This window comes from Staurois parvus, unplaced genomic scaffold, assembly GCF_062004578.1.
Source record: "Staurois parvus isolate SC_StPar_1 unplaced genomic scaffold, SC_StPar_1.0 ptg000582l, whole genome shotgun sequence".
NCBI classification, from domain to species: domain Eukaryota; kingdom Metazoa; phylum Chordata; class Amphibia; order Anura; family Ranidae; genus Staurois; species Staurois parvus.
Window position 1 is genome coordinate 1,059,275 of NW_028318378.1, and position 26,267 is coordinate 1,085,541.

At 47.3% G+C, this 26,267-nt stretch overlaps 3 protein-coding genes across 3 annotated transcripts; 2 read left to right on the forward strand and 1 right to left on the reverse strand.

Moving 5' to 3' along the window:
- Positions 1-4,178: 4,178 nt before the first annotated feature.
- Positions 4,179-5,943, forward strand: LOC149450114 (gastrula zinc finger protein XlCGF66.1-like). The gene is made up of 2 exons (XM_089692346.1): positions 4,179-5,186; positions 5,533-5,943. The coding sequence occupies exons 1-2, from the start codon at positions 5,091-5,093 to the stop codon at positions 5,941-5,943; spliced, it is 507 nt and encodes a 168-aa protein (XP_089548472.1). The 5' UTR covers positions 4,179-5,090.
- Positions 5,944-6,464: 521 nt separating this feature from the next.
- Positions 6,465-6,953, forward strand: LOC149450115 (uncharacterized). The gene is made up of 2 exons (XM_089692347.1): positions 6,465-6,692; positions 6,801-6,953. The coding sequence occupies exons 1-2, from the start codon at positions 6,465-6,467 to the stop codon at positions 6,951-6,953; spliced, it is 381 nt and encodes a 126-aa protein (XP_089548473.1).
- A 10,250-nt stretch (positions 6,954-17,203) lies between these two features.
- LOC149450116 (uncharacterized) lies at positions 17,204-25,649 on the reverse strand (the record flags this gene model as incomplete). The annotated part of the gene is made up of 3 exons (XM_089692348.1): positions 17,204-19,753; positions 25,291-25,407; positions 25,494-25,649. Coding segments are annotated over 3 exons (1,605 nt in total), but the record flags the coding sequence as incomplete, so codon positions are not given.
- Between the last annotated feature and the right edge of the window lie 618 nt (positions 25,650-26,267).

The following is a 26,267-nucleotide window of genomic DNA, read 5'->3' on the forward strand; positions in this document are numbered from 1 at the left end:
ACTCACTCAAAAGCAGAGCACCCCCTCAGTGACTGTGCCCCACCATCAGTGATCTCCCCCCCTCAGTGACTGTGCCCCACCATCAGTGATCTCCCCCCATCAGCTGATCTAAATTTATAGGGAGATGGCCAAATGAGCACTTATCTCTGCCCCAATTAGGAACTGATAAGGATCACATGAATGGGGGGGGATGATTCTCAAACACAGACCAGACACAGGCCATAGTCATAAATCGGTAATAAGATGTTATGTTCTATTTACACCCAGTAACCCCCCGTCATTTCCGTCCTCTTCCTCCATAGTCATGTCCATCCTCTTTGTCCATAGTCATGTCTGTCCTCTTCCTCCGTAGTCATGTCCGTCCTCTTCCTCCGTAGTCATGTCCGTCCTCTTCCTCCATAGTCACTGTGACGTCTTTTATCTCCAGCAGATGATGATACACACATATATAGTGTGGGAACCCAGATGAACCCCTTCAGGGGCAGAACATCCCCCACTTCCGGGGCCGGAACATTCTCCTCATTGTGGAGATAAATTCTAGTAATATGGTCCTCTAAACAAACAGCACTGACAATAAATAGACAAGACAAGGACCATCCTGACCATACATGGCCTACAAAGGGCAATGATGACACTACACAGGCAGCCAATGGGCAATCATTACACTATGCAGCCAACACAATGATGGAGTGCCGGGGTCAGGAGTATGGAGCATAGAGCCCCTTACATTGCTGTATTTACTTTCCAGACCTCCTTACAGAACTCCTATCAGGAAAGGAAGACAACCTTCACCTTCTGACCATCTCATTATTTTCCAGTATACCAAGAGGAATGAAGGAGGGCAGTCCTTCACCCCTTGGTGGGCACTTGTTCTTAGAGGAGGTCTGTTGGTGCATTATTGACTAAAAGGTAGTCAGGGGTCAGTGCTGAACATCTTCAGGAGACAATCCAATACCCTCCCATGATACAGGCTCTGGCAGTGCCCGGTGCTGGAATTCAGAGCCCCAGGAACCCACCACCACTCTGTACAATATCCTGGATACCAGAGAATACTTGGCAACTAAGAGAATCCCCTACTGTCCTCCTACCCACACTGGGCTGCCATTGGAGGGAAGAGAACAGGCTCCTCCCCCACAGCTCTCTACTCCACCAGCACCATCCTCATGCTATCCAATCCCTTCTGTTACTGAAGAGAGTGACAGTGACATCACTCCTGTCAGTCAACAGGCTGCCGGAGATTGGAGCCTTGCAGCCGGAGGTCTGCCAATTATCCTGATTAACAGGGAACTCCAGCCAAAAGTCATCAAGTTCCCCTTCCTGGACCTCATGATGAGCCGACATTGACCTCACAGCACTGCCTCAGAGCAAACAAGTCATAGGAAGGATCATATTTATCATTCCTTGTCTGCAGATCTAAAACTCATCAAAACCAGTTCAGAGACCAAACAAACCCAACAGAGAAAAGGGGATTTCTGATCTGGATGGACAAGAGGGTCCCGGGACCTCAAATATGCATCAAACACTAAACACTCCAAACTAAATTTGTTTCCAGGAGGACAGAAGTTCTGAACTGGTTCCCACCCGGCCTATTGTACAATGACGGCGGACAGGACCTCTCTCCTTCTGGAAGGAGGTTGTATGATGTCCTCCCACTCTTGCTGTACAGGTGGAGGGGGACGCAGCATGGGGATTGGTGGGGAGCTCAACGCATCACTGATCAGGGAAAAGATCCAATGATGTTGTCTCTTTACCATGTGATCAGCTGTATCCAATCACAGCTGATCACATGTTAACAAATGCCGGTTATTGGGATTTCCTGTCCTCAACGCTGTCACTGTCTGAGGAAAGGAAAGGAAACCGATAACCGGCTTTCCTGTGACAGGGGACATGTACTGTGATTAATTAGTGCCCATCAGTGCAGCCCCATCAGTGCAGCATATCAGTGCCCATCATTGCAGCCCCATCAGTGCAGCCCCATCAGTGCAGCATCTCAGTGCCCATCATTGCAGCCCCATCAGTGCAGCCCCATCAGTGCAGCATCTCAGTGCCCATCAGTGCAGCATATCAGTGCACGTTAGTGCTGCAAATCAGTGCCACCTATCAGTGCAGCCCCATCAATGCAGCTTCATCAATGCCCATCAGTGAAAGAGAAAAATATTTTTTTTGCAAAATGGTATAACAAATGAAGAAAAAAGTTTTTTACTTCAAAATTATTGTTCTTTTTTTGTTTGTTTATCAATAAATTAAATCTCCCCTTCCCTCCCCCCAGTGGTGAATTAATACTGCACCACCAAAAGAAAGCTCTGTCTAAAAAAATGTTACAAATGTCATTTGGGTTCAGTGTTGCATGACCACGCAAGGCCACGGGAGGACACGGAGGTGACACCGGGTTAGGACAGGAAGGGGAAGTGGGCTCGGAGATATGGAGACACACAGTATAAATAAGACCATCTACCACCAGCAGCCAATCCTCTTACAGCCCCCTAGAGGAGGGGAAATGCGTCAGTGACAGCTGCGGTGATGTAATTCCCGAATGGTGAGACTCATGTGGATGGGCCACTTTCGGTCGGACATTTTGCTTGTATATTATATACAAATGTGAGTGTATATGGTTTGCTGTAAAGGAAGTTTGTAATAAATGGAATGACACCATGTGGGTGATTGTTGTTATCTCCTCCCTGCATACATCATGAGATGAACCATCAGTTGTATGATATATTGGGGGGGGGAATTGTACACAATCATCCAGGAGGACTACAAGCTCCAGACTAACCAGAACCATGACACAGCACATAGGACTCCTATTCCAGTGTAAGAGTCCACATCCTGTGGTGGAGGAGGGGGAGCACTGGAGGGGGAGCACTGGAGGGGGAGCACTGGAGGGGGGGCACTGGAGGGCAGCACGAGATCTGCACTTTGATGAAAGGAGAAGCACAAGGCACTTTATTCCGCACGGTTGGTTGGTGCAGTGTGATTGGAGGAGCACAAGGCACTTTATTCCGCACGGTCGGTTGGCGCAGTGTGATTGGAGGAGCACAAGGCACTTTATTCCGCACGGTCGGTTGGCGCAGTGTGATTGGAGGAGCACAAGGCACTTTATTCCGCACGGTTGGTTGGCGCAGTGTGATTGGAGGAGCACAAGGCACTTTATTCCGCACGGTCGGTTGGCGCAGTGTGATTGGAGAGGCACAAGGCACTTTATTCCGCATGGTCGGTTGGCGCAGTGTGATTGGAGGAGCACAAGGCACTTTATTCCGCACGGTCGGTTGGCGCAGTGTGATTGGAGAGGCACAAGGCACTTTATTCCGCACGGTCGGTTGGCGCAGTGTGATTGGAGAGGCACAAGGCACATTATTCCGCACGGTTGGTTGGCGCAGTGTGATTGGAGAGGCACAAGGCACTTTATTCCTCACGGTCGGTTGGTGCAGTGTGATTGGAGAGGCACAAGGCACTTTATTCCGCACGGTTGGTCGGTTGGCGCAGTGTGATTGGAGAGGCACAAGGCACTTTATTCCGCACGGTTGGTTGGCGCAGTGTGATTGGAGAAGCACAAGGCACTTTATTCCGCACGGTTGGTTGGCGCAGTGTGATTGGAGAGGCACAAGGCACTTTATTCCGCACGGTCGGTTGGTGCAGTGTGATTGGAGGAGCACAAGGCACTTTATTCCGCACGGTCGGTTGGCGCAGTGTGATTGGAGGAGCACAAGGCACTTTATTCCGCACGGTCGGTTGGCGCAGTGTGATTGGAGGAGCACAAGGCACATTATTCCGCACGGTTGGTTGGCGCAGTGTGATTGGAGAAGCACAAGGCACTTTATTCCGCACGGTCGGTTGGCGCAGTGTGATTGGAGAGGCACAAGGCACTTTATTCCGCACAGTCGGTTGGTGCAGTGTGATTGGAGAGGCACAAGGCACTTTATTCCGCACAGTCGGTTGGTGCAGTGTGATTGGAGAGGCACAAGGCACTTTATTCCGCACGGTTGGTTGGCGCAGTGTGATTGGAGAGGCACAAGGCACTTTATTCCGCACGGTCGGTTGGCGCAGTGTGATTGGAGGAGCACAAGGCACATTATTCCGCACGGTCGGTTGGCGCAGTGTGATTGGAGAGGCACAAGGCACATTATTCCGCACGGTCGGTTGGCGCAGTGTGATTGGAGGGGCACAAGCACATCAACTGATATAAAAGAACTATTAATATTGATGATTCTATTTTTCTATTCAGTATTTATGAGGGATTTATATTGAATTTGGATGGATTTTCATGCAGTTGGACACGTTGGGAATGGGACACAATTTTTGCCCAGACTAGGCAGTGCCTAGAATAGTACTGTATATGACCGCATAATTGTCATCCAAACTGCGACAGCACTGACATCTGAAAAGTGTTCTGGTCAGGAAGGGGGTGGAAGTGTCCGGTATTGAGGTGGTTAGATGTCCAGCAACCCTCCTATTCCCCCCTCACATCCACATCCTATTATTGTGTGACCAATACATCCAAATACACTCACTGGCCTCCCTATCAGGTCCACCTGTTCAATTGCTGGGTAACACAAACTGCTAATCAGCCAATCACATGGCAGCAACTCAATGAATTTAGGCATCTAGATATGGCAAAGACAACTTGCTGAAGTTCAAACTGAGCATCAGAATGGAGAAGAAAGGGGATTTAAGTGACTTTGAATGTGGTGTGGTTGTTACTGCCAGGCAAGCTGGTCTGCATATTTCAAAAACTGCTGATCTCCTGGGATTTTCCCGCACAACATTCTCTAGGGTTTCCAGTGAATGGTCCGAAAAAGGGATAATATCCCAGTGAGCGGCAGTTGTGTGGAGCAAAATGCCTTGTTGATGTCAGAGGAGAATGGGCAGACAGTTTGCTGCGACATTCAGATGGTAAGGTCAGAATTTGGCATAAACAACATGAAAGCATGGATCCATCCTGCATTGTATCAATGGTTCATGCTGGTGGTGTCATGGTGGGGGGGAGATTTTCTTGGCACTAGCAAGGTGGACCTAATAAAGTGGCCGGTGAGTGTAATTCTTACTTTCATTTCCCAAAGTTATCCGTCTACAAGGAGACCTGTATAGATCACATGATGGCACCAATGAGGATGGAGGAGGACCGGAGTCACATGACTGAGAAGATACTAAACTTCACCCTGGAGATCATCTACCTGCTGACCGGAGAGGTGAGGAGGATTCTGGGAGGTCACATGACATCACTCTCATCTCTATTAATAAAACACAGACCTGACCGGAGAGGTGAGGAGGATTCTGGGAGGTCACATTACATCACCCTTATCTCTATTAATAAAACACAGACCTGACCGGAGAGGTGAGGAGGATTCTGGGAGGTCACATGACATCACTCTTATCTCTATTAATAAAACACAGACCTGACCGGAGAGGTGAGGAGGATTCTGGGAGGTCACATGACATCACTCTCATCTCTATTAATAAAACACAGACCTGACCAGAGAGGTGAGGAGGATTCTGGGAATCTAACACGATATTCCTATTGGTTCCTCAATACAGAGATTTCCTCTTCTGAAGTCAGGTGATCATATGACCATCACAGTGCCTCCATGTGACTCCCTAAACCCTGAGAGACACAACATGCAGAAGATTCTAGAAGTCACCAAGAAGATGATGGAGCTGCTGACAGGAGAGGTGAGCGGTGCCGGGAATTCTGGGACATTCTCCAGTAACAGACAAGGGATGTGTCTGGATGGTGACTGTATCATTGTGTGTCAGGTTCCTATAAGGTGTCAGGGTGTCACTGTCTATTTCTCCATGGAGGAGTGGGAGTATTTAGAAGGACACAAGGACCTCTACAAGGACGTCATGATGGACAATCAGCCGCCCCTCACATCACCGGGTAAGAGGAGACTTTATTGTAAAGGAGAGAGCAGTACGGAGGATCCACCTAGATCCCCCATCATCTGATAAACACATAGAAACAATGGATTCAGTCAGTGTGTGTGTTTCCTACAGATGGATCCAGTCATGGGAACCCACCAGAGAGATGTCCCCGTCCTCTGTATTCCCGGGATTCCACACAGGAAGGTCACACCATCCCTCACCATCATCAGGTAGATGAGGAACAATCACTGATAGTATCATTAGGATCTGTACATTATCTGCATTGTTACCATTGATGGCATTTTTATTATATATTCAGAGTGGAAACCTGAGAGATCCTAAAGCTGAGGTTAAAGAAGAGATAAAAGAGGAGGAGGATGAGGATGGGGGGATGGAGGAGTCAGAGCTTCTAGAAGAACACAAAGATCTGTACCAGGACACCATGGTGGAGTCATCCAGCTACAGGAACCCACCAGAGAGATGTCCCCGTCCTCTGTATTCCCGGGATTCCACACAGGAAGGTCACACCATCCCTCACCATCATCAGGTAGATGATGACAATTATTGGTAGTTGTGATTTATACACAGCATGTTTGTTACAATGAATGTTTTATTATATCTTTCAGAGTGGAATCCTCGGGGATGATAATATTGATGTTAAAGAAGAGTATAAAGAGGAGGATGAGGAGTATGGAGTGATGGAGGAGTTTTCAGAAGGACACAAGGATATGATGGAGCCACCTAATACCAGGAACCCACCAGAGAGATGTCCCCGTCCTCTGTATTCCTGGGATTCCACACAGGAAGGTCACACCATCCCTCACCATTGCAAGGTTGGTGGGATGGAGTATCTAGAACATGGACTTGTAAAGATGATGTGTGGATTTTTTATGTGACCTTATATTTTACGGATGATATTTTCTCTCATTTCCTTGATTTAGAGTGGAGATCCAATCGATATAGAATTTGAGGTGAAAGCAGAAGAAGAAGAGGCGTATGTGAGGGATGATCAGCAGTCTATGGAGGAGGATGGAATAACGGGGACATTTATAGAGGAGGACACTCCTACAGAGATCAGCACAGGTGGGTCATGAACACTAAATCCATTCCTCCACCCATACTGCTCACTGATTGGTCCAGAGTAGGGCGGGGACTGGGTGATATCAGCCTGTAATCCCCTGGTCACTTTCCTGAGCTGTGTTCCCCGTCCTGTATTCCTGGATTTCTCTCGGATAATCTTCCTTCTCTGTGCTGCAGACACAATTTATGTATCTAGACTGGATTTATGGAGGTTCTGGGGATCAGCTGGAAGCTAAATCTTAATTCATTGCCTCTGCTCAACGTAGACACCTGTCAGAGCCTAGACTTGAACTCAGGACCTCTACTGTGTCTGGCAGAAACTCTTCTCACTGAGTTACCTGATATAATGGACGGCACTCTGCTTATCCATTGCTGTGTTTTCTGCTGAACCTTGAACTCTTTGCTCCTCCCATGAACTTCCTGATTTAAGCCATGTTTTTGCACTTCCTGGTTGGCAGATATTTGTTCCTTCTCCATCCAATATCTTGCCCTTGTCTCTCCTGCTACCTTCTGTACCTTCACTACTGACCTGGAAGCACTTGTTACTGACCCTTGGCTTGTTTATTGACTACTACTACTGTGACCTGGTACTAACACGCAGCAAAACCCATACCCACCATCTGGAGCTCCGGTGATACTGGTTAGTGCTTAGACCCCGCACCTCAGGTGAGCCCATGTCATCTGTCAGGGTGACCTGCCTGTATACCTATCCTGTTGGTTGGTCTTCTTCTATAAATACTGGTCTCTGAGCCTGACCTCTGACCAGCACAGGAAAATCTGACCCAAACATGGAGGCCGCTATAGCCTACCAAGAAAAATGTTCCGAACTGGAAAGTGTAGTAAAGGGGCAACAGGAGAAAATCCATGACTGCAAAGATGATTGCTGGGCATATGTTCCCGTGATGTTGCTAACACAGGCATGCCTCTGTCATGATGAGTGATAGAGGGGGTGGGGACCCTCGTCTTATAATCCCCTCATCACTGTCCCTCCTATAAAAGACAGTTCTGGTTGTTTCCTCACTCTCTGACTAAGGTCCATGAATAAAGAAATGACCTGGTAGGAGATCAGAGGAGCCATTTCCTAGTTCCCTTGAGGGTGGAATTGTAAGCTCCTCAGAGACCAAGCTGCCTGATGTGGGCGGAGTCCTGGTTTGGGGGAACCAATCAGCTCCTGTCTAGTAATCTTTGTCTTTGTATTTTAGTCCATGGCCGGGAGATGAGGAAAACCTCCGAGGATTGTCTCACTTTGTCTCCAGACTGGAAAGTAGAAGATGAGGACATCACACAGTATAGTCCAGGAGAAAACCCAGCTCCCTCCAATGTCCATCCGGCACCACCCAGTGTAGATGGACCATCGGATTCCTTCTATCCTGAGGAACCTCAGACTGTGCGGGACCGGGCCGGCCTTCCAACAGGGAAGAGCTTCTCCTGTACTGAGTGTGGGAAGGGTTTCTGTTCTAAATCCAATCTTAACAAGCATCAGAGATCTCACACGGGGGAGAAGCCGTATTCCTGTCCTGAGTGCGGGAAATGTTTTACAAAGTCTTCCAATCTTTACACACATCAGCGATCTCACACAGGGGAGAAGCCGTACTGCTGTCCTGAGTGTGGGAAATGTTTTTCACAGACGTCCAGTCTTCATAAACATCAAAGATCTCACACGGGAGAGAAGCCACTTTCCTGTCCTGAGTGAGGGAAATGTTCCTCACTGAAGTCCTGTCTTCCTGTACATCAGGGGTCCCACACAACCCTGGAGGTGTATTAGTGCCTTGAGTGCAGGAAATGTCTTCTAGATGAATGTTGCTGGACATCCCAGCTCTCATGTGGGGAAGAAGCACACCCTGATATACACCTCAGATATACTCCATGGCTGATCTTCATCATGGAAGAAACAGTCCATAAGGAGATCAGAGGCCCCAAAAGACATGGATGAAATGTGGGACCGGGTCGGCCACTGATAGCAGGAGAAGAATAAAAATGGAGTCCTGCCCTGTGATTGGCTGAGTACATTTTGTGGTGGGAGATTTCACAAACACTTGGAGGTCTTTTTAAAAAAAAATGGTTCTACCTCCTGTATACCGGACACTTCCACCCCCTTCCTGCCCAGGCCGACTGGTAACTATCAGCGCTCTCACACATTGAATGACAATTACACCGTCATGCAACATTGTACCCAAATTATATTTTTGTAATTTTTTCACACAAATAGATATTTATTTTGGTGATATTTAAACACCACTTTTTACCATTTTTGCTTGTTTCTTGTTTTTACAAATAAATCGTCTTTCCTTATAAATGTAGACAAAGGTGTATTCTGCGCCATTTCTTGGGTACAATAACCCCAATCAGTGTCTATGATTCAGTGTGTAGGAGAGTTATAGAGTCTACAAACTATGGGAGAGATGTCTGAAAATCCATCATGTCTGATGACGGCAGATCTCATTTCTGAGGACCAAAAACACCAGAACGGTACAAATCGTCAGAACTTTATCTGTGAGGAAATAATCCGTATACAATTCATGGAAACAGGCGGGATCTGGAATGAAGGAGATTCCCTACTAATTCTCACAAAGTAACCGACATCCCAGTTCTGTATTTGTGATAATTGGAAGACAAAATAAAAAGCAATAATGTGCAAAAATATATATTTATTAATAATATAAATCAGTACAAAATGGGGATGAAATATAATAGGTGATGATAAATAATAAACAATACAAGATAACAGTACAATGATCTAATCCACAATAATGGGGAGAAATACAAGCCAGCAATTACTTCCAAATATTAATGAATTACATCCAACTGTCTGGAAATGTCGTGTAAGAAATCAGTAACTCAGCAACATGTGACAACAGATATACAAATCCCCCCCGTGATCTCTCTACACCCAGATATTCAACGCTCAACGTGTACCTTGTCATGACTTGATCTGGAATCCCATACACAGGCCAATCCAATCCGCTTACAATCTGAGATGAAGATGTAATGTTACATGAAGTAGTCTACCTTGTCATATATATACTGTATACATCCGGATAAACCATTGACTAGAAGCCAGAATCAGCTTCAGGGATATGTAAAATCAATCTTCCCCAGAGGAGGGAAATGATAATAATTTATACTGCAGGTAAAATGACGTCACATCCCCTCCTGTGCTCACCAGAACCGTTATCGGACTAAACAATGTATCTGGAGATATAAGGGGAGTACAAGTTATCTGAGGAAAATGAAAGTTCTAGTTCCCAATATGGACTGTATGGTGTCAGTGATGTCAGCTTTCAGTGCGCTCACTTCAGGGGGTGTCTGTGTCCGTCTGTTGTCCCTTGTCTCCTGTCTTGTGAGGTCTTGTTTTGTGATGTGTGTCCTCTTCTCTGTCCGTCTCTTACTTTTATCCCCCACATAAACCTAGGCGGGCAAAGCTTCTCTCTCCTCACAATGACGTCAGACTAGGTGCTATTTTCTCTACTAATTGATTTCAGTGACCTGAAGGGGGCAGTATAGGATGAGGAATTCTCTGACATCTTCTGGAATATGACAAGGGTTGGCCTTTAACCTCGGCTGGTAAGGACATCACTACATTACCAGATAACGGCTTTTCTGATGGTTTGGTTTCCAACGTCACTGCAAATAATGTATTATTATTATTATACAGTATTTATAAAGCACCGATAGTTCGCTCAGTGCTGTACATTACAGAGGGGGACAGAACATGTGACAGAACAATACCAATACAATGTGATACACAAGGGGTTCGAGGGCCCTGCTCTTTCGAGCTTACAATCTAGGAGGGAGGGGATGGTGGCACAGGAGGAGATAGCTGTGGGGGATGGAGTGGTAGGAAGAGTGGAGGAGATCAGCAAGTTAGCAGGGGGTGGGGTAGGCTTCCCTGAAGAGATGGGTTTTCAGGGTGCGCCTAAAGGAGAGGAGAGTAGGTGATAATCTGATGGGTTGGGGCAGGGAGTTCCAGAGGATGGGTGACACCCTGGAGAAGTCCTGGAGGCGGGCATGGGAGGAGGAGACCAGGGAACTAGAGAGAAGGAGGTCTTGTGAGGAGCGGAGTGTGCGTGTTGGGTGGTACTTGGATATTAGGTCAGTGATGTAGTTCGGGGCAGTATGGTGGACAGCTTTGTACGTCAGCGTTAGGATTTTGAATTTGATCCGTTGCGCAATCGGAAGCCAGTGGAGGGATTGGCAGAGGGGGGTGGCGGAGACAGAGCGGTTGGAAAGGTGAATGAGTCTGGCAGCCGTATTCAGGATCGACTGAAGCGGGGATAGCCAGCGGCGAGGCAGGCCAGTGAGGAGGGAGTTGCAGTAGTCTAGTCGTGATATGATGAGGGAGTGGATGAGCTGTTTAGTGGTTTCTGGGGTTAGGAACGTGCGGATTTTGGCGATGTTGCAGAGGTGGAGTCTGCATGTTGCGGAGGTGGAGTCTGCATGTTGCGGAGGTGGAGTCTGCATGAGTTTGTTAAAGATTGGACTTGGGGCTGGAAGGATAGGTTGGAGTCCAGAATGACACCCAGTACTCTGGCCTGCAGGGCGGGTTTGATGGTAGCGTTGTTGGATGTGACGGAGAAATCAGTGGGGGGTGGTGTCCGGGCTGGGGGGAAGACAAGAAACTCGGTTTTGGAGAGGTTCAATTTAAGGAAGTGGAGCGACATCCAGTCTGATATGTCGCTCAGGTGTGTGATTCGGGCTGAGACCAAGGGGGTGAGGTGGGGGGTTGAGAGATAGATTTGTGTGTCGTCGGCATAGAGGTGGTAGTTGAAGCCATGAGAGTGTATGAGTTGGCCAAGGGAGGAGGTATAGATGGAGAAGAGAAGGGGCCCAAGGACAGAGCCTTGAGGGACCCCAACAGAGAGGGGGAGTGAGGGGGAGGTGGTAGCATTATAGGTAACGCTGAAGGAGCGTTGTGACAGGTAGGATGAGAGCCAGGAGAGAGCAGAATCTCTGAGGCCGAGGGAGTGTAGTTTTTTGAGGAGGAGGGGGTGGTCGACTGTGTCGAAGGCCGCAGAGAGGTCAAGGAGTAGGAGCACTGAATAGTGGCCATTAGCTTTGGCGGTTAGCAGGTCGTTGGAGAGTTTGAGTAAGGCAGTTTTGGTGGAGTGTAGGGGACGGAAGCCGGACTGTAGGGGATCGAGGAGGTTGTTGTCGTTGAGGTGAGAGCATAGGCGGGTGTAGACGAGGCTCTCAAGGAGTTTAGATGTAAATGGGAGCAGGGAGATGGGTCTGAGGTTGTTCGGGTCATTGGGGTCCAGGGAGGGCTTTTTAAGTATGGGGGTGATGTGTGCATGTTTCAGAGGGGAGGGGAAAGTGCCTGAGGAGAGGGAGAGATTGAAGATGTGGGTGAGGGAGTGTAGGATGGAGGGGGAGGGAGGTCGTAGGAGTTGTGAGGGGATAGGGTCGAGGGGGCAGGTGGTGAGGCGGGCATCAGAGAGGATCTTGGAGACTTCCTCGATGGTAGTAAGGTCAAAGGTGCGGAGTGTTGGGGGAGCTTCAGTATGAGGAATGTAGGGTGGGGTGGAAGAGGAGGTCAGAGCAGTGGTGGGGCCGTGGGAGAGGGGTGATGAGGGGGTAGCTGAGTGAGGGTGAAGGGGGTTGGAGAGAGTTTGAGCAGCGACGAAGTCCCTGCGGGTTATGTCGAGGGGGAGGGGGGATAAGGGGGTAGCTGTGTGAGAGGGGACGGTTTGAGAGGGTGTGTGAGTTGCGGCAATGTCCTTGCGAATTGTGTCAATCTTGTTTTTGAAGTGATTGGCAATCTCAAGGGCAGTGAGTGAGGTGCTGGGTGGAGGTGGGGGTGGAGAGAGTAGAGAGTTGAAGGCAGAGAAGAGTCGGCGAGGATTGGAGGAGAGGGCCTTGATGAGGGTCAAGAAGTAGGCCTGTTTGGCAGCATGGAGGGAGGAGGTGTAGGTGCGGAAGGCAGATTTGTAGCGGGTGAAGGTATTAAGTGATTCTGAAAAAGCTACCTATACATCCTACAAAAAGATGAGGTCATTTTACTGAGACTTCTTATCTCACGTCTTCTGTAACATAACAACGTTGTCATACAATGAACTCAAACTAATACTTTATAATGTTACAAACAGAATATTATTATTATACAGGATTTATGGCGCCAACAGTTTGCTCAGCGCTGTACAATATAACGGGAGACAATACAGCAACAATACAGATCAATACAAGAGGGATAGGAGGGCCCTGCTCCTTGGAGCTTACAATCTAAGAGGGAGGGGCTAGTGGTACAAAACTTAGTAATTGTGGGGGATGGACTGGTAGGAGGAGTAGAAGATTCCATTATTAGCTGAGGGCAGGATAGGCTTCCCTGAAGAGAGAGGTTTTCAGAGATCACCTAAAAGTGAACAAAGTAGGTGATAGTCTGATAAATTGGGGTAGAGAGTTCCAGAGGATGGGAGAAGCTCTGGAGAAGTCCTGGAGATGAGCATGGGAGGAGGAGACAAGGGAGCTAGAGAGCAGGAGGTTGACATTTAGAGATAAGATCGGTGATGTAATTTGGGGCAGAGTTATAAATGGCTTTATATGTTATTGTTAGTGTTTTGAATTTTATCCGTTGGGCAATGGGAAGCCAGTGGAGGGATTGGCAGAGAGGGGTGGAGGACACTGAATTGAGGCCAGTGGAGGGATTGGCAGAGAGGGGTGGAGGACGCTGAGTGAGGGCCAGTGGAGGGATTGGCAGAGAGGGGTGGAGGACACTGAATGGAGGCCAGTGGAGGGATTGGCAGAGAGGGGTGGAGGACGCTGAGTGAGGGCCAGTGGAGGGATTGGCAGAGAGGGATGGAGGACACTGAATGGAGGCCAGTGGAGGGATTGGCAGAGAGGGGTGGAGGACACTGAATGGAGGCCAGTGGAGGGATTGGCAGAGAGGGGTGGAGGACGCTGAGTGAGGGCCAGTGGAGGGATTGGCAGAGAGGGGTGGAGGACACTTAGTGGGGGCCACTGGAGGGATTGGCAGAGAGGGGTGGAGGACACTTAGTGGGGGCCACTGGAGGGATTGGCAGAGAGGGGTGGAGGACACTGAATGGAGGCCAGTGGAGGGATTGGCAGAGAGGGGTGGAGGACACTGAATGGAGCCCAGTGGAGGGATTGGCAGAGAGGGGTGGCAGACTCTGAACAGTTGGTAAGGTGGATGGACCTGGCAGCAGCATTCATGATGGACTGGAGGGAGATAGCCTATGTAAAGGTAAGCCAATGAGGAGGGAGTTGCAGTAATCGAGTCGATAGATTACCAGGGAGTGAATAAGGAGCTTTGTTGTATCATTGGTTAAGAAAGGGCATATTCTGGAGATGTTGTGGAGGTTGAGCCGGCATGATTTGGATAGGGATTAGATGTGGGCCTGAAAGGATAGTTCAAAATCCAGGGTTACCCCTAGCACCTCGGCATGCAGGGATGGCTTGATAGTGGTGCTATTGATCCTGACTGAGAAATCAGGGGAAGAGGCAAGTTGCGGAGGAAATATTATGAGCTCAGTTTTGGATAGATTGAGTTTTAGGAAGTGGAGTGACATCCAGTCTGATATGTCTGTTAGTAAATTGATGATACATGTGGAAACTGATGGGGTGAGCTGAGGAGTAGAGAGATAGATTTGTGTGTCATCAGCATAGAAATGGTATTGGAAACCATGGGAAGCTATAAGCCGACCCAAGGAAGAAGGACTAAGGACAGAACCTTGGGGGGCCCTGACAGTAAGAGGAGTAGGAGAGGAGGAAGTAGAGTTGTAAGTGACACTGAAGGTGCTGTGAGATAGGTAAGATTCAAACCAATGGAGAGTATAGTCACAGAGACCAAGTAAACAGAGTTTTTTGAGGAGGAGGGGGTGGTCAACTGCAGCAGAGAGTACAAGTACAGAATAGTGACCATTGGTTTCAGCAGTAAGTCGTTTGTGAGTTTTAGGAGAGCAGTTTCTGTGGTGTGTTGTGGGCAAACTCCAGACTGAAGGGGATCGAGAAGGTTATTTTCAATAAGGTGGCAGCCCAGTCGGTTGTAGACTAGATGTCCAAGGAGTTTGGAGGCAAAAGGGAGTAAGGAGATGGGTCTTAGGTTGCCAAGATTGGTGGGGTCCAGTGAGGCCTTTTTAAGTATGGAGGTGACTAGCGCTTGTTTTAGAGAGTTTGGGAAGATGCCAGTAGAAAGGGAGAGATTGAAGATATGAGTTAAAGAATGAAAGATAGAGCCAGAGGGTGACCATAGTATTCACGAGGGAACAGGGTCCAGGGTGCAGGTGGTTAGGTGGGCTTTAGAAAACAGTTTACCAGCCTCCTCTATAGTAGCTGGGTTAAACAAGGGAAGTATAGATTGTGCAGGTGGACAAGGAGTGTAGGGTGAGGGAGATGTCTGGTGGACAAGGAGTGTAGGGTGAGGAAGATGTCTGGTGGACAAGGAGTGTAGGGTGAGGGAGATGCCTGGTGGACAAGGAGTGTAGGGTGAGGGAGATGTCTGGTGGACAAGGAGTGTAGGGTGAGGGAGATGTCTGGTGGACAAGGAGTGTAGGGTGAGGAAGATGTCTGGTGGACAAGGAGTGTAGGGTGAGGGAGATGCCTGGTGGACAAGGAGTGTAGGGTGAGGGAGATGCCTGGTGGACAAGGAGTGTAGGGTGAGGGAGATGTCTGGTGGACAAGGAGTGTAGGGTGAGGGAGATGTTTGGTGGACAAGGAGTGTAGGGTGAGGGAGATGTCAGGTGGACAAGGAGTGTAGGGTGAGGGAGATGTCTGGTGGACAAGGAGTGTAGGGTGAGGAAGATGTCTGGTGGACAAGGAGTGTAGGGTGAGGGAGATGCCTGGTGGACAAGGAGTGTAGGGTAAGATGTCTGTACAGTGGAGATCTCGTCGTGAATTGTATCAATCTTATTTTTGAAGTGATTAGCGATCTCCTGGGCAGTGAGTGAGTTAGTGGGTGGAGGTAGAGAAGGACAAAGCAGAGAGTTAAAGGTAGAAAAGAGTTGATGGGATTGCGTGAGAGGCTGTTAATGGGAGTGATATACTAGGTCTGTTTGGTAGTGTGGAGACAAGAATTGTATTTTTGAAGGGCAGATTTCTATTGGTCGAAGTCTTGCTGGGTCCTAGTCTTACGCCATAAAAGCTCAGGAGCACGGCTACGTGTTTTGAGGCATCTGGTATTGTCTGTTTGCCTGAGCTGTAGCAGTCGGGGCCTAATTCTGTGTGTAGTGATTGGGGCCAATGTGTCCACGGTGGATGACAGTGAACTATTGTATACAGAAGTGGCCATGTTGGGGAAGGACATGACTGAGATTTTGTCATAGAGACAATCTGTTGCCAAAAAAAGAAGTGAAGGGTTAAGATAATGAAGGTTTCTACGGGTAACTGGTAGTTGGAAGACAAGGAGGAGGAAGCCAAGGAGAGAGTGAAGCTAATAAGGGATCAGAGAGAGGAAGAGGAAAGTTGGTGAGGTTGCAAGGAGTGCATAGGTAGGAGAATACAAGGTGGAGGCAGTTACCATTGGAGTGAGTAGAAGCATGCGTCCATTGTTTTAGGTCAAAAGAAGTGGTTATGCTCAGAAGTTTAGAGGTAGCAGGAGTGTTACGATTAACAGGGATGTTGATGTCACCAAGAATGATAGTGGGAATTTCAGAAGAGAGAAAGTAAGGCAGCCAGGCAGGGAAGTCATCAAGGAAGCTGGATATCGGTCCAGGAGGACAATAGAGCACAGCAATTCTTAAAGAAACCTGAGAGAACAGACAAATACAGTGAACTTCAAATGAGGAGGTGAATGGAGGACCTGAAAAGTGCTTTGAGGGGATAGGAGGATTCCTACTCCACCTCCTTTCCATCCACTAGACCTTGGAGAGTGAGTTAAGAGGAGACCACCATGGGAGGGGGCAGCAGGAGAGGGAGAATCAGATTCATGAAGTCAGGTTTCTGTAATTACAAGCAAGTTAAAGGAGTTTGTGATAAAAAGGTCATCTACAGAGGTGAGATTGTTACAGACAGAGCGGGCATTCCAGAGGACACAGGAAATAATCATCATCATCATCAGGTCACCTGATCTCCCTTGGAATGACTGGTGACTGCATTGGTTTGTGGTGTGAATGGATCTGAACCTCCTTTTGTCACCTCTTGCTTTATATCTTGGTTGAATATACAGATGTTGTTACGTTCAGCACTTTGTTGGCTGTCTTGGTTGTACATTACTATAATATGTCTGCTGTCCAAGTAAGATGAGTGCACATTGCAGGCCGGAGTCTTCTCTTCATCACCCTGCTGGTCATTGATCATCAACACAATGGAGGAGTTTATTTTTTTAATTACTTTTATTTTTCCTTCATGTTCTTTTTTTTCAAGTTTGATGAACAATTACATTTTGTAAAATGCAATAAAAAAAATAAAAAGAATCTCCTTACATTTAGGGGTCCATTCATAAAAGATGTCATAACAATTTATCCGGCACGAGTGCGTGTCCATTCCTTCTGTGTGACTGGGGGAATGATGGCTATTATTAGGATATTTGCTGGTCGAATGATCTCCATTGATTTAAAATGGAAAATACCACATGTGCCACTAGATGGAGAGTATTGCTAAAAAACGTAGCGCCATCTACAGGCCTAATGTGGTATTTTCCATATTAAATCAATGGCTGGTTGAATATTGTTGGTTTATTGGACTTTTGTTCTTCTATGTCTGATGTACTCATACCTGCAGGAGTATGATCTCAGGGATTAGTATGACACCGTGCCTGAAGAAAGAAACTAACTACCTAAAGAAAATGTGTTGGACAAACGTGATGATCATTCATCCGCCATGACAAATTCTGGACATACTTTAACACAGTGATTTCTTATGATCATCAGCTCCATCTAGTGACCAAAATGGGGGATTTTTCCTGAAATGAACTCAGAGTAAAAATAAAACAATACTGCATTCTGGCCACTAGATGGAATAAATCAGAGTATGAAATTATTATTATTATACAGGATTTATGGCGCCAACAGTGTGCTCAGCGCTGTACAATATAACAGGAGACAATACAGCAACAATACAGATCAATACAAGAGGGATAGGAGGGCCCTGATCCTCAGAGCTTACAATCTAAAAGATAAAATACATCCAATATTCATCACAGCTGGGCGAATGCCGGTCACATCTGTTCAATTAAATATTTTTTAAAAATAGAATGCAAAATCTCGCACCACAAAATATATTCAGCCAATGACAGGTCAGGACTCCATTTTTATTCTTCTCCTGCCATCAATGGCCAACCCGGTCCCACACTTCATCCATGTCTTTGGGGACCTCTGATCTCCTTATGGACTGTTTCTTCCATGATGAAGATCAGCCATGGAGTATATCTGAGGTGTATATCAGGGTGTGCTTCTTCCCCACATGAGAGCTGGGATGTCCAGCAACATTCATCTAGAAGACATTTCCCGCACTCAAGGCACTAATACACCTCCAGGGTTGTGTGGGACCCCTGATGTACAGGAAGACAGGACTTCAGTGAGGAACATTTCCCTCACTCATGTCCGGAACGCGGCTTCTTCCCCGTGTGAGATCTCTGATGTCCAGAAAGATAGGACTTCTGTGAAAAACATTTCCCGCACTCAGAACAGGAATACGGTTTCTCCCCTGTGTGCAATTTCCGATGTTTGTAAAGATCAGACTTCTGTAAAAAACTTTTCCCGCACTCAGGACAGGAATATGGCTTTTCCCCTGTGTGAGACCTCTGATGTCTGTAAAGATTGGACTTGTCTGAAAAACATTTCCCACACTCAGGACAGGAATACGGCTTCTCTCTCGAGTGAGATCTCTGATGTGTGTCAAGATGGGACTTAAATGAAAAACATTTCCCACACTCAGAACAGGAAAGTGGCTTCTCCCCTTTGTGAGATCGCTGATGTGTGTAAAAATCTGAAGTGTCTAAAAAACATTTCTTGCACTTAGGACAGGAATACGGCTTCTCCCCCGTGTGATATCTCTGATGTCTGTTCAGACTGGACTTCCATGAAAAACATTTCCCGCACTCAGGACAGGAATATGGCTTTTCTCCTGTGTGAGATCTCTGATGTTTGTGATAAAAGGACTTGTCTGAAAAACATTTCCCGCACTCAGGACAGGAGTATGGTTTTTCCCCCTTGTGAATCCTTTCATGTGTGACAAGATCTGATTTTACTACAAAACATTTCCCGCACACAGAACAGGAATACGGCTTCTCCCCCTTGTGAAACCTCTGATGTCTGTAAAGTTGGAACTTCCTTAAAAAACATTTCCCACAGTCAGGACAGGAGTGCGGTTTTTCCCCCGTGTGACGCCTTTGATGGGTGACAACATCTGATTTTAGTACAAAACATTTCCCACACTCAGAACAGGAATATGGCTTCTCACCTGTGTGAAACCTCTGATGTCTGTAAAGTTGGGACTTCCTTAAAAAACATTTCCCGCACTCAGGACAGGAATACGGCTTCTCACCTGTGTGAGATCTTATATGGACATTAAGACCATATTTAGAACGGAAACCTTTCCCACACTCAGTACAGGAGAACCTCTTCTCTGTTGGAAGGCCGGCCCGGTCCCGCAGAGTCTGAGGTTCCTCAGGATACGAGGAATCCGATGGTCCATCTACACTGGGTGGGGCCGGATGGACATTGGAGGGAGGTGGGTTTTCTCCTAGAATATACTGTATGATGTCCTCATCTTCTACTTTCCAGTCTGGAGACAAAGTGAGACAATCCTCTGAGGTTTTCCTCATCTCCCGGCCATGGACTAAAATACAAAGACAAAGAGGATTACTAGACAGAAGCTGATTGGTTTCCCCAAACAGGACTCCGCCCACATCAGGCAGCTTGGTCTAGATGGGTGACTTCCATCATGACTTTGTACACGACTTTCCAGAAACATGATGCTACTTCAAAGCAAACATCGAAGGGATTATAAAGTCCCAAACACATTCCATTCACACCCGAGCATAGCCGAAATGTAAGTTCCCACTGTGACAGACCCAACCGGGACATGGGCTTTTGGAGGGGACTACAGGCTAGCCTCTTGCCTACGGACCATGGCCCTGGTGTCTGAGGGGGCTTTATTCTTTGGTGTGTGCCTGGGGGGACCTTTGGAGTAGCTTACTTGGGACTCAAGTCCATATCTCCCCAAAACACACAGACTCTGAGAACTGGAGGACCAAGATACAGATTTGGGGTCCCTGTCCCCAAACTAGCATTGACTGTTTTCAATCCCCCTCCTTCCTAGACTCAGAGACTCTAAGAAGATGTTGATATAATCAGTAAAACAACCTAATGCTGAGGACTCTTGCTGGAATCTGTTTATTAAGGTGTGATGTGTCTTTCTCCCATTGTGTGCCTCCTAGGTGTGCATTGTTAATGGAGTCACCTATTGTTTGTCTGTTGGGAAGTCCTTCTGGAGGTGCCTACATGATAGGATTAGACCGATGTCAGCTCCACCTCGTTATCTAACCAGTGTGGGATGTTTATCCTGATGGAGGTCCTTCTGGAGGTGCCTACGTGATAGGATTAGACCGATGTCAGCTTCACCTTGTTATCTAACCAGTGTGGGATGTTTATCCTGATGGAGGTCCTTCTGGAGGTGCCTACATGATAGGATTAGACCGATGTCAGCTTCACCTGGTTATCTAACCAGTGTGGGATGTTTATCCTGATGGAGGTCCTTCTGGAGGTGCCTACATGATAGGATTAGACCGATGTCAGCTTCACCTTGTTATCTAACCAGTGTGGGATGTTTATCCTGATGGAGGTCCTTCTGGAGGTGCCTACATGATAGGATTAGACCGATGTCAGCTTCACCTCGTTATCTAACCAGTGTGGGATGTTTATCCTGATGGAGGTCCTTCTGGAGGTGCCTACATGATAGGATTAGACCGATGTCAGCTTCACCTCGTTATCTAACCAGTGTGGGATGTTTATCCTGATGGAGGTCCTTCTCGAGGTGCCCACATGATAGGATTAGACCGATGTCAGCTTCACCTCGTTATCTAACCAGTGTGGGATGTTTATCCTGATGGAGGTCCTTCTGGAGGTGCCTACATGATAAGATTAGACCGATCTCAGCTTCACCTCGTTATCTAACCAGTGTGGGATGTTTATCCTGATGGAGGTCCTTCTGGAGGTGCCTACATGATAGGATTAGACCGATGTCAGCTTCACCTTGTTATCTAACCAGTGTGGGATGTTTATCCTGATGGAGGTCCTTCTGGAGGTGCCTACATGATAAGATTAGACCGATGTCAGCTTCACCTCGTTATCTAACCAGTGTGGGATGTTTATCCTGATGGAGGTCCTTCTGGAGGTGCCTACATGATAGGATTAGACCGATGTCAGCTTCACCTCGTTATCTAACCAGTGTGGGATGTTTATCCTGATGGAGGTCCTTCTGGAGGTGCCTACATGATAAGATTAGACCGATCTCAGCTTCACCTCGTTATCTAACCAGTGTGGGATGTTTATCCTGATGGAGGTCCTTCTGGAGGTGCCTACATGATAGGATTAGACCGATGTCAGCTTCACCTTGTTATCTAACCAGTGTGGGATGTTTATCCTGATGGAGGTCCTTCTGGAGGTGCCTACATGATAAGATTAGACCGATGTCAGCTTCACCTCGTTATCTAACCAGTGTGGGATGTTTATCCTGATGGAGGTCCTTCTGGAGGTGCCTACATGATAGGATTAGACCGATGTCAGCTTCACCTCGTTATCTAACCAGTGTGGGATGTTTATCCTGATGGAGGTCCTTCTGGAGGTGCCTACATGATAGGATTAGACCGATGTCAGCTTCACCTCGTTATCTAACCAGTGTGGGATGTTTATCCTGATGGAGGTCCTTCTGGAGGTGCCCACATGATAGGATTAGACCGATGTCAGCTTCACCTCGTTATCTAACCAGTGTGGGATGTTTATCCTGATGGATAATATTTGGTGGCACTGCCCCTATTTCTGGAGTGTATAAAAACTGTATTTCTGTTCAGTAAAGTCGTTCTTGTTTGACATCTAAGCTAGTCTCGTCTAGTCTTGGGTGCAATGCCCGGCTACAATACCTTGGGCCTGTATCCTGGAGGTGAGGAAGCAGTTCTATGATGGAATCACCCATTTGGGGTGATAGGCATTCCGTCACATTTAGTGACAAGCAGTGGGATGTTTCCTGCAGTCTGGGACATCCAAACCACCACTGGGATCTGAGGTCTGGTTAGCAGAAGAGGAGAGGTATGGACACCAGCCGCCATGGAAGAGGAATACGTAAGGAGGGTGCAAGAGATGCGGATGCAGCACAGAGGACCGGTGCCAGTGCAGGTCCTGCAGGAATGGGATGACTCTGTCCGCTGGCAGCTGTGGAAGGAAGAGCTGGACTGAGAGCAGCGCAGCCAAGGAAAGTCTCCTCTCCATCCAGGACAGGTACTGGTCGCAGTATGAAGTGCGGGTGCTGTTATTGGGGGAGCCATCACACAAGGAGTGGACAGTTGGGTTAAGAAGGCTGGTCCAAGCAGAAATGCTGCTGATTGAGAGCTTCAGAGCCTTCCGCTGGCATGTAGCCCAGGGGTGCCCTCGGACAGAAGACAACAGCCTGATGGAAGGCTTTGGCTATGATGGCTTGGGGCTGTTGTACTGGAGGCTGTCACAGGATCCTGACTTCAGGAATGATCTGGAATAGCATTTGGAGGAAATCATGGATTACAGAGACCAGATGCTGAACATCTCAGAAGTGCGCTGGGCACAGGAAGATATGGAGTTTCTAGGCCTTCAGGAATGGGAGGTGGAACAAGCATATAAAAGACTGCTCAACAAAGCTCATCAGTATGGCCAGCACCCATGGATGGGATGGATTATGAGTTACCCACCGAAGTGCTGCAAGCCGGTGCCCTGGATTTTCAGCAATTCCAGAGACTGAGGATTTATTAGACTTTTCTGCTAAGGAGGAACAACCCACTTTACACATGAAAAACACACACAAAAAATAAATGGGAATATGTGTTTATGCTACATTCAGGTGAGAATGGGATATACTAGGGAGAAAGTTTTTATAAAACAAGGATGACCAGGGAGAAGAGGTCAGGGTTAAAAAAAACCAAAACACATCATGCTTCAGAAGTAGCAGAAAATGTGCAGCAATTAAGAAAAACACAACGTACTGGTGACTTTACATTGAAGTCTATGGGAGTTGTGCTGCATAAGAATTAGGGCAGCACAGTGGCTCAGTGGTTAGCACTTCTGCCAGGCAGTACTAGGGTCGCCGATTCAAATCCCAACCATGGGACCACCTGCCTGGAGTTTACATGTTCTCCCTGTGCCTGCGTGGGTTTCCTCCGGGTACTCCGGCTTCCTCCCACACTCCAAAGACATGCTGGTAGGTTAATTGGCTCCTGTCTAAATTGTTCCTTAGTATGTGTATGTATGAATGTAAGTTAGGGACCATAGATTGTACACCCCTTGAGGGTTTTGGACCGATGTGAATGTAAAGCGCTGCGTAAATTGATGGCGCTATATAAAGTACCTGAAATAAATAAAATAATATAAAATTGCAGTGACTCATGGCACAGCCAAGAAAACTAGGAAATGGCTCCTCTGCTCTCCTACCAGGTCATTTCTTTATTCATGGACCTTAGTCAGAGAGTGAGGAAACAACCAGAACTGTCTTTTATAGGAGGGGCAGTGATGAGGGGATTATAGGACGAGGGTCCCCACCCCCTCTATCACTCATCGCCATCTTCCCAACACAAGAAGTACTGCACTTCCTTATTTAGTCCATGATTTAGTCATGAAGAACAGCGGGGCTGAGCCCCACCAGAGGTCAGAGAGTGAGGATGGGGGGAGAACAACCAAGATGAAGACTGGACTGATCCTGAAGACCACCATCATTGGGGTATTGACTCCTCCCTCATTATCACTTTCTGTTTAAGGGTCCAAAGTTGGAGGATGTTATCACATTATTATCACCATGTAAAAGTCTGTGCTCCAATCACATCATCCGATATAAAATGTCCAGCTGGGAGGAAATGGGTGTAAAAAAATGTATTGTACAGCTTTTTCTATAGGATACAAATATTAGAGTAGTACAGTATATAGTGCAGGGGTCAGGAGTATGTAATGTGCAATATAAATTATACAGTGTAAGGGTCAGACTGCACTCTGGGGTCTTGACTTGGGTCTGAGACTATACAGACATATCCCTCCACCCAGCACAGCCAGCAGACAACAGAGCAAGGAACCCTGGGACATTGCTCTCTCAGTAAACTTGCTAGACCCACTAATGGGGAAGCAGATACAAGACACACCCCAGGTGCCTAGGTCTAGGAACGTCTATGGTGAAAATCAACATTTTGCTGCCAGCTGAACCCCAGAAACTCCATAAATCCAGTCTAGATACATAAATTGTGTCTGCAGCACAGAGAAGGAAGATTATCCGAGAGAAATCCAGGAATACAGGACGGGGAACACAGCTCAGGAAAGTGACCAGGGGATTACAGGCTGATATCACCCAGTCCCCGCCCTACTCTGGACCAATCAGTGAGCAGTATGGGTGGAGGAATGGATTTAGTGTTCATGACCCACCTGTGCTGATCTCTGTAGGAGTGTCCTCCTCTATAAATGTCCCCGTTATTCCATCCTCCTCCATAGACTGCTGATCATCCCTCACATACGCCTCTTCTTCTTCTGCTTTCACCTCAAATTCTATATTTATCAGATCTTCACTCTAAATCAAGAGACAGATCAGCAATAACATCTGTAAAATATAAGCTTTAATATTGTGACATCACTTAAAACTTTCATATCATCTATAAAATATTTTAATTCACAGAAAATATCAACACATCACCTTTACAAGTCCATGTTCTAGATGCTCCATCCCACCAACCTTGTAATAGTGAGGGATGGTGTGACCTTCCTGTGTGGAATCCCGGGAATACAGAGGACGGGGACATCTCTCTGGGGGGTTCCTGGTATTAGGTGGCTCCATCATATCCTTGTGTCCTTCTGAAAACTCCTCCATCACTCCATACTCCTCATCCTCCTCTTTATACTCTTCTTTAACAACAATAATATAATCATCGAGGATTCCACTCTGAAAGATATAATAAAACATTCATTGTAACAAACATGCTGTGTATAAATCACAACTACCAATAATTGTCATCATCTACCTGATGATGGTGAGGGATGGTGAGACCTTCCTGTGTGGAATCCCGGGAATACAGAGGACGGGGACATCTCTCTGGTGGGTTCCCATGACTGGATCCATCTGTAGGAAACACACACACTGACTGAATCCATTGTTTCTATGTGTTTATCAGATGATGGGGGATCTAGGTGGATCCTCCGTACTGCTCTCTCCTTTACAATAAAGTCTCCTCTTACCCGGTGATGTGAGGGGCGGCTGATTGTCCATCATGACGTCCTTGTAGAGATCCTTGTGTCCTTCTAAATACTCCCACTCCTCCATGGAGAAATAGACAGTGACACCCTGACACCTTATAGGAACCTGACACACACAATGATACAGTCACCATCCAGACACATCCCTTGTCTGTTACTGGAGAATGTCCCAGAATTCCCGGCACCGCTCACCTCTCCTGTCAGCAGCTCAGTGATCTCTCTGGTGACTTCTAGAATCTTCTTCTTCTTTCTCTCTTCTATCAGGGAGGGAGGTGGAGGCAATGTGATGTCATATGATCTCCAGACTTCACAGGAGGAAAACTCTACATCTGAACACAAATAGTCACATCAAATGATATTCCCAGAATCCTCCTCACCTCTCCATTCAGGTCTCCATTTTATTAAAGCCCCACTTCAGGCTGAGGTATAATTTCCCCCCACAGGACCCCCACACTACGCAGGGTATAAGGAATTCTGACGTCATTATACACAACGCAGGACCAACAGTTCTGTTTTGCTTATGAGGAGGCCAAGGGTCCCCACATCCTAAGACCATAGAATAAAAAGAAAGGAGCCAAATGGAGGGACATTGGGAGGAGGGGCTGTGAGGTCAGTGTGATGTCATAGGATTCTCTGACTCCGGATGGAGGGACATTGGGAGGAGGGGCTGTGAGGTCAGTGTGATGTCATAGGATTCTCTGACTCCGGATGGAGGGACATTGGGGGGAGGGGCTGTGAGGTCAGTGTGATGTCATAGGATTATCTGACTCCGGATGGAGGGACATTGGGGGGAGGAGCTGTGAGGTCAGTGTGATGTCATAGGATTCTCTGACTCCGGATGGAGGGACATTTGACTCTGGATGGAGGGACATTGGGAGGAGGAGCTGTGAGGTCAGTGTGATGTCATAGGATTTTCTGACTCTGGATGGAGGGACATTGGGGGAGGAGCTGTGAGGTCAGTGTGAT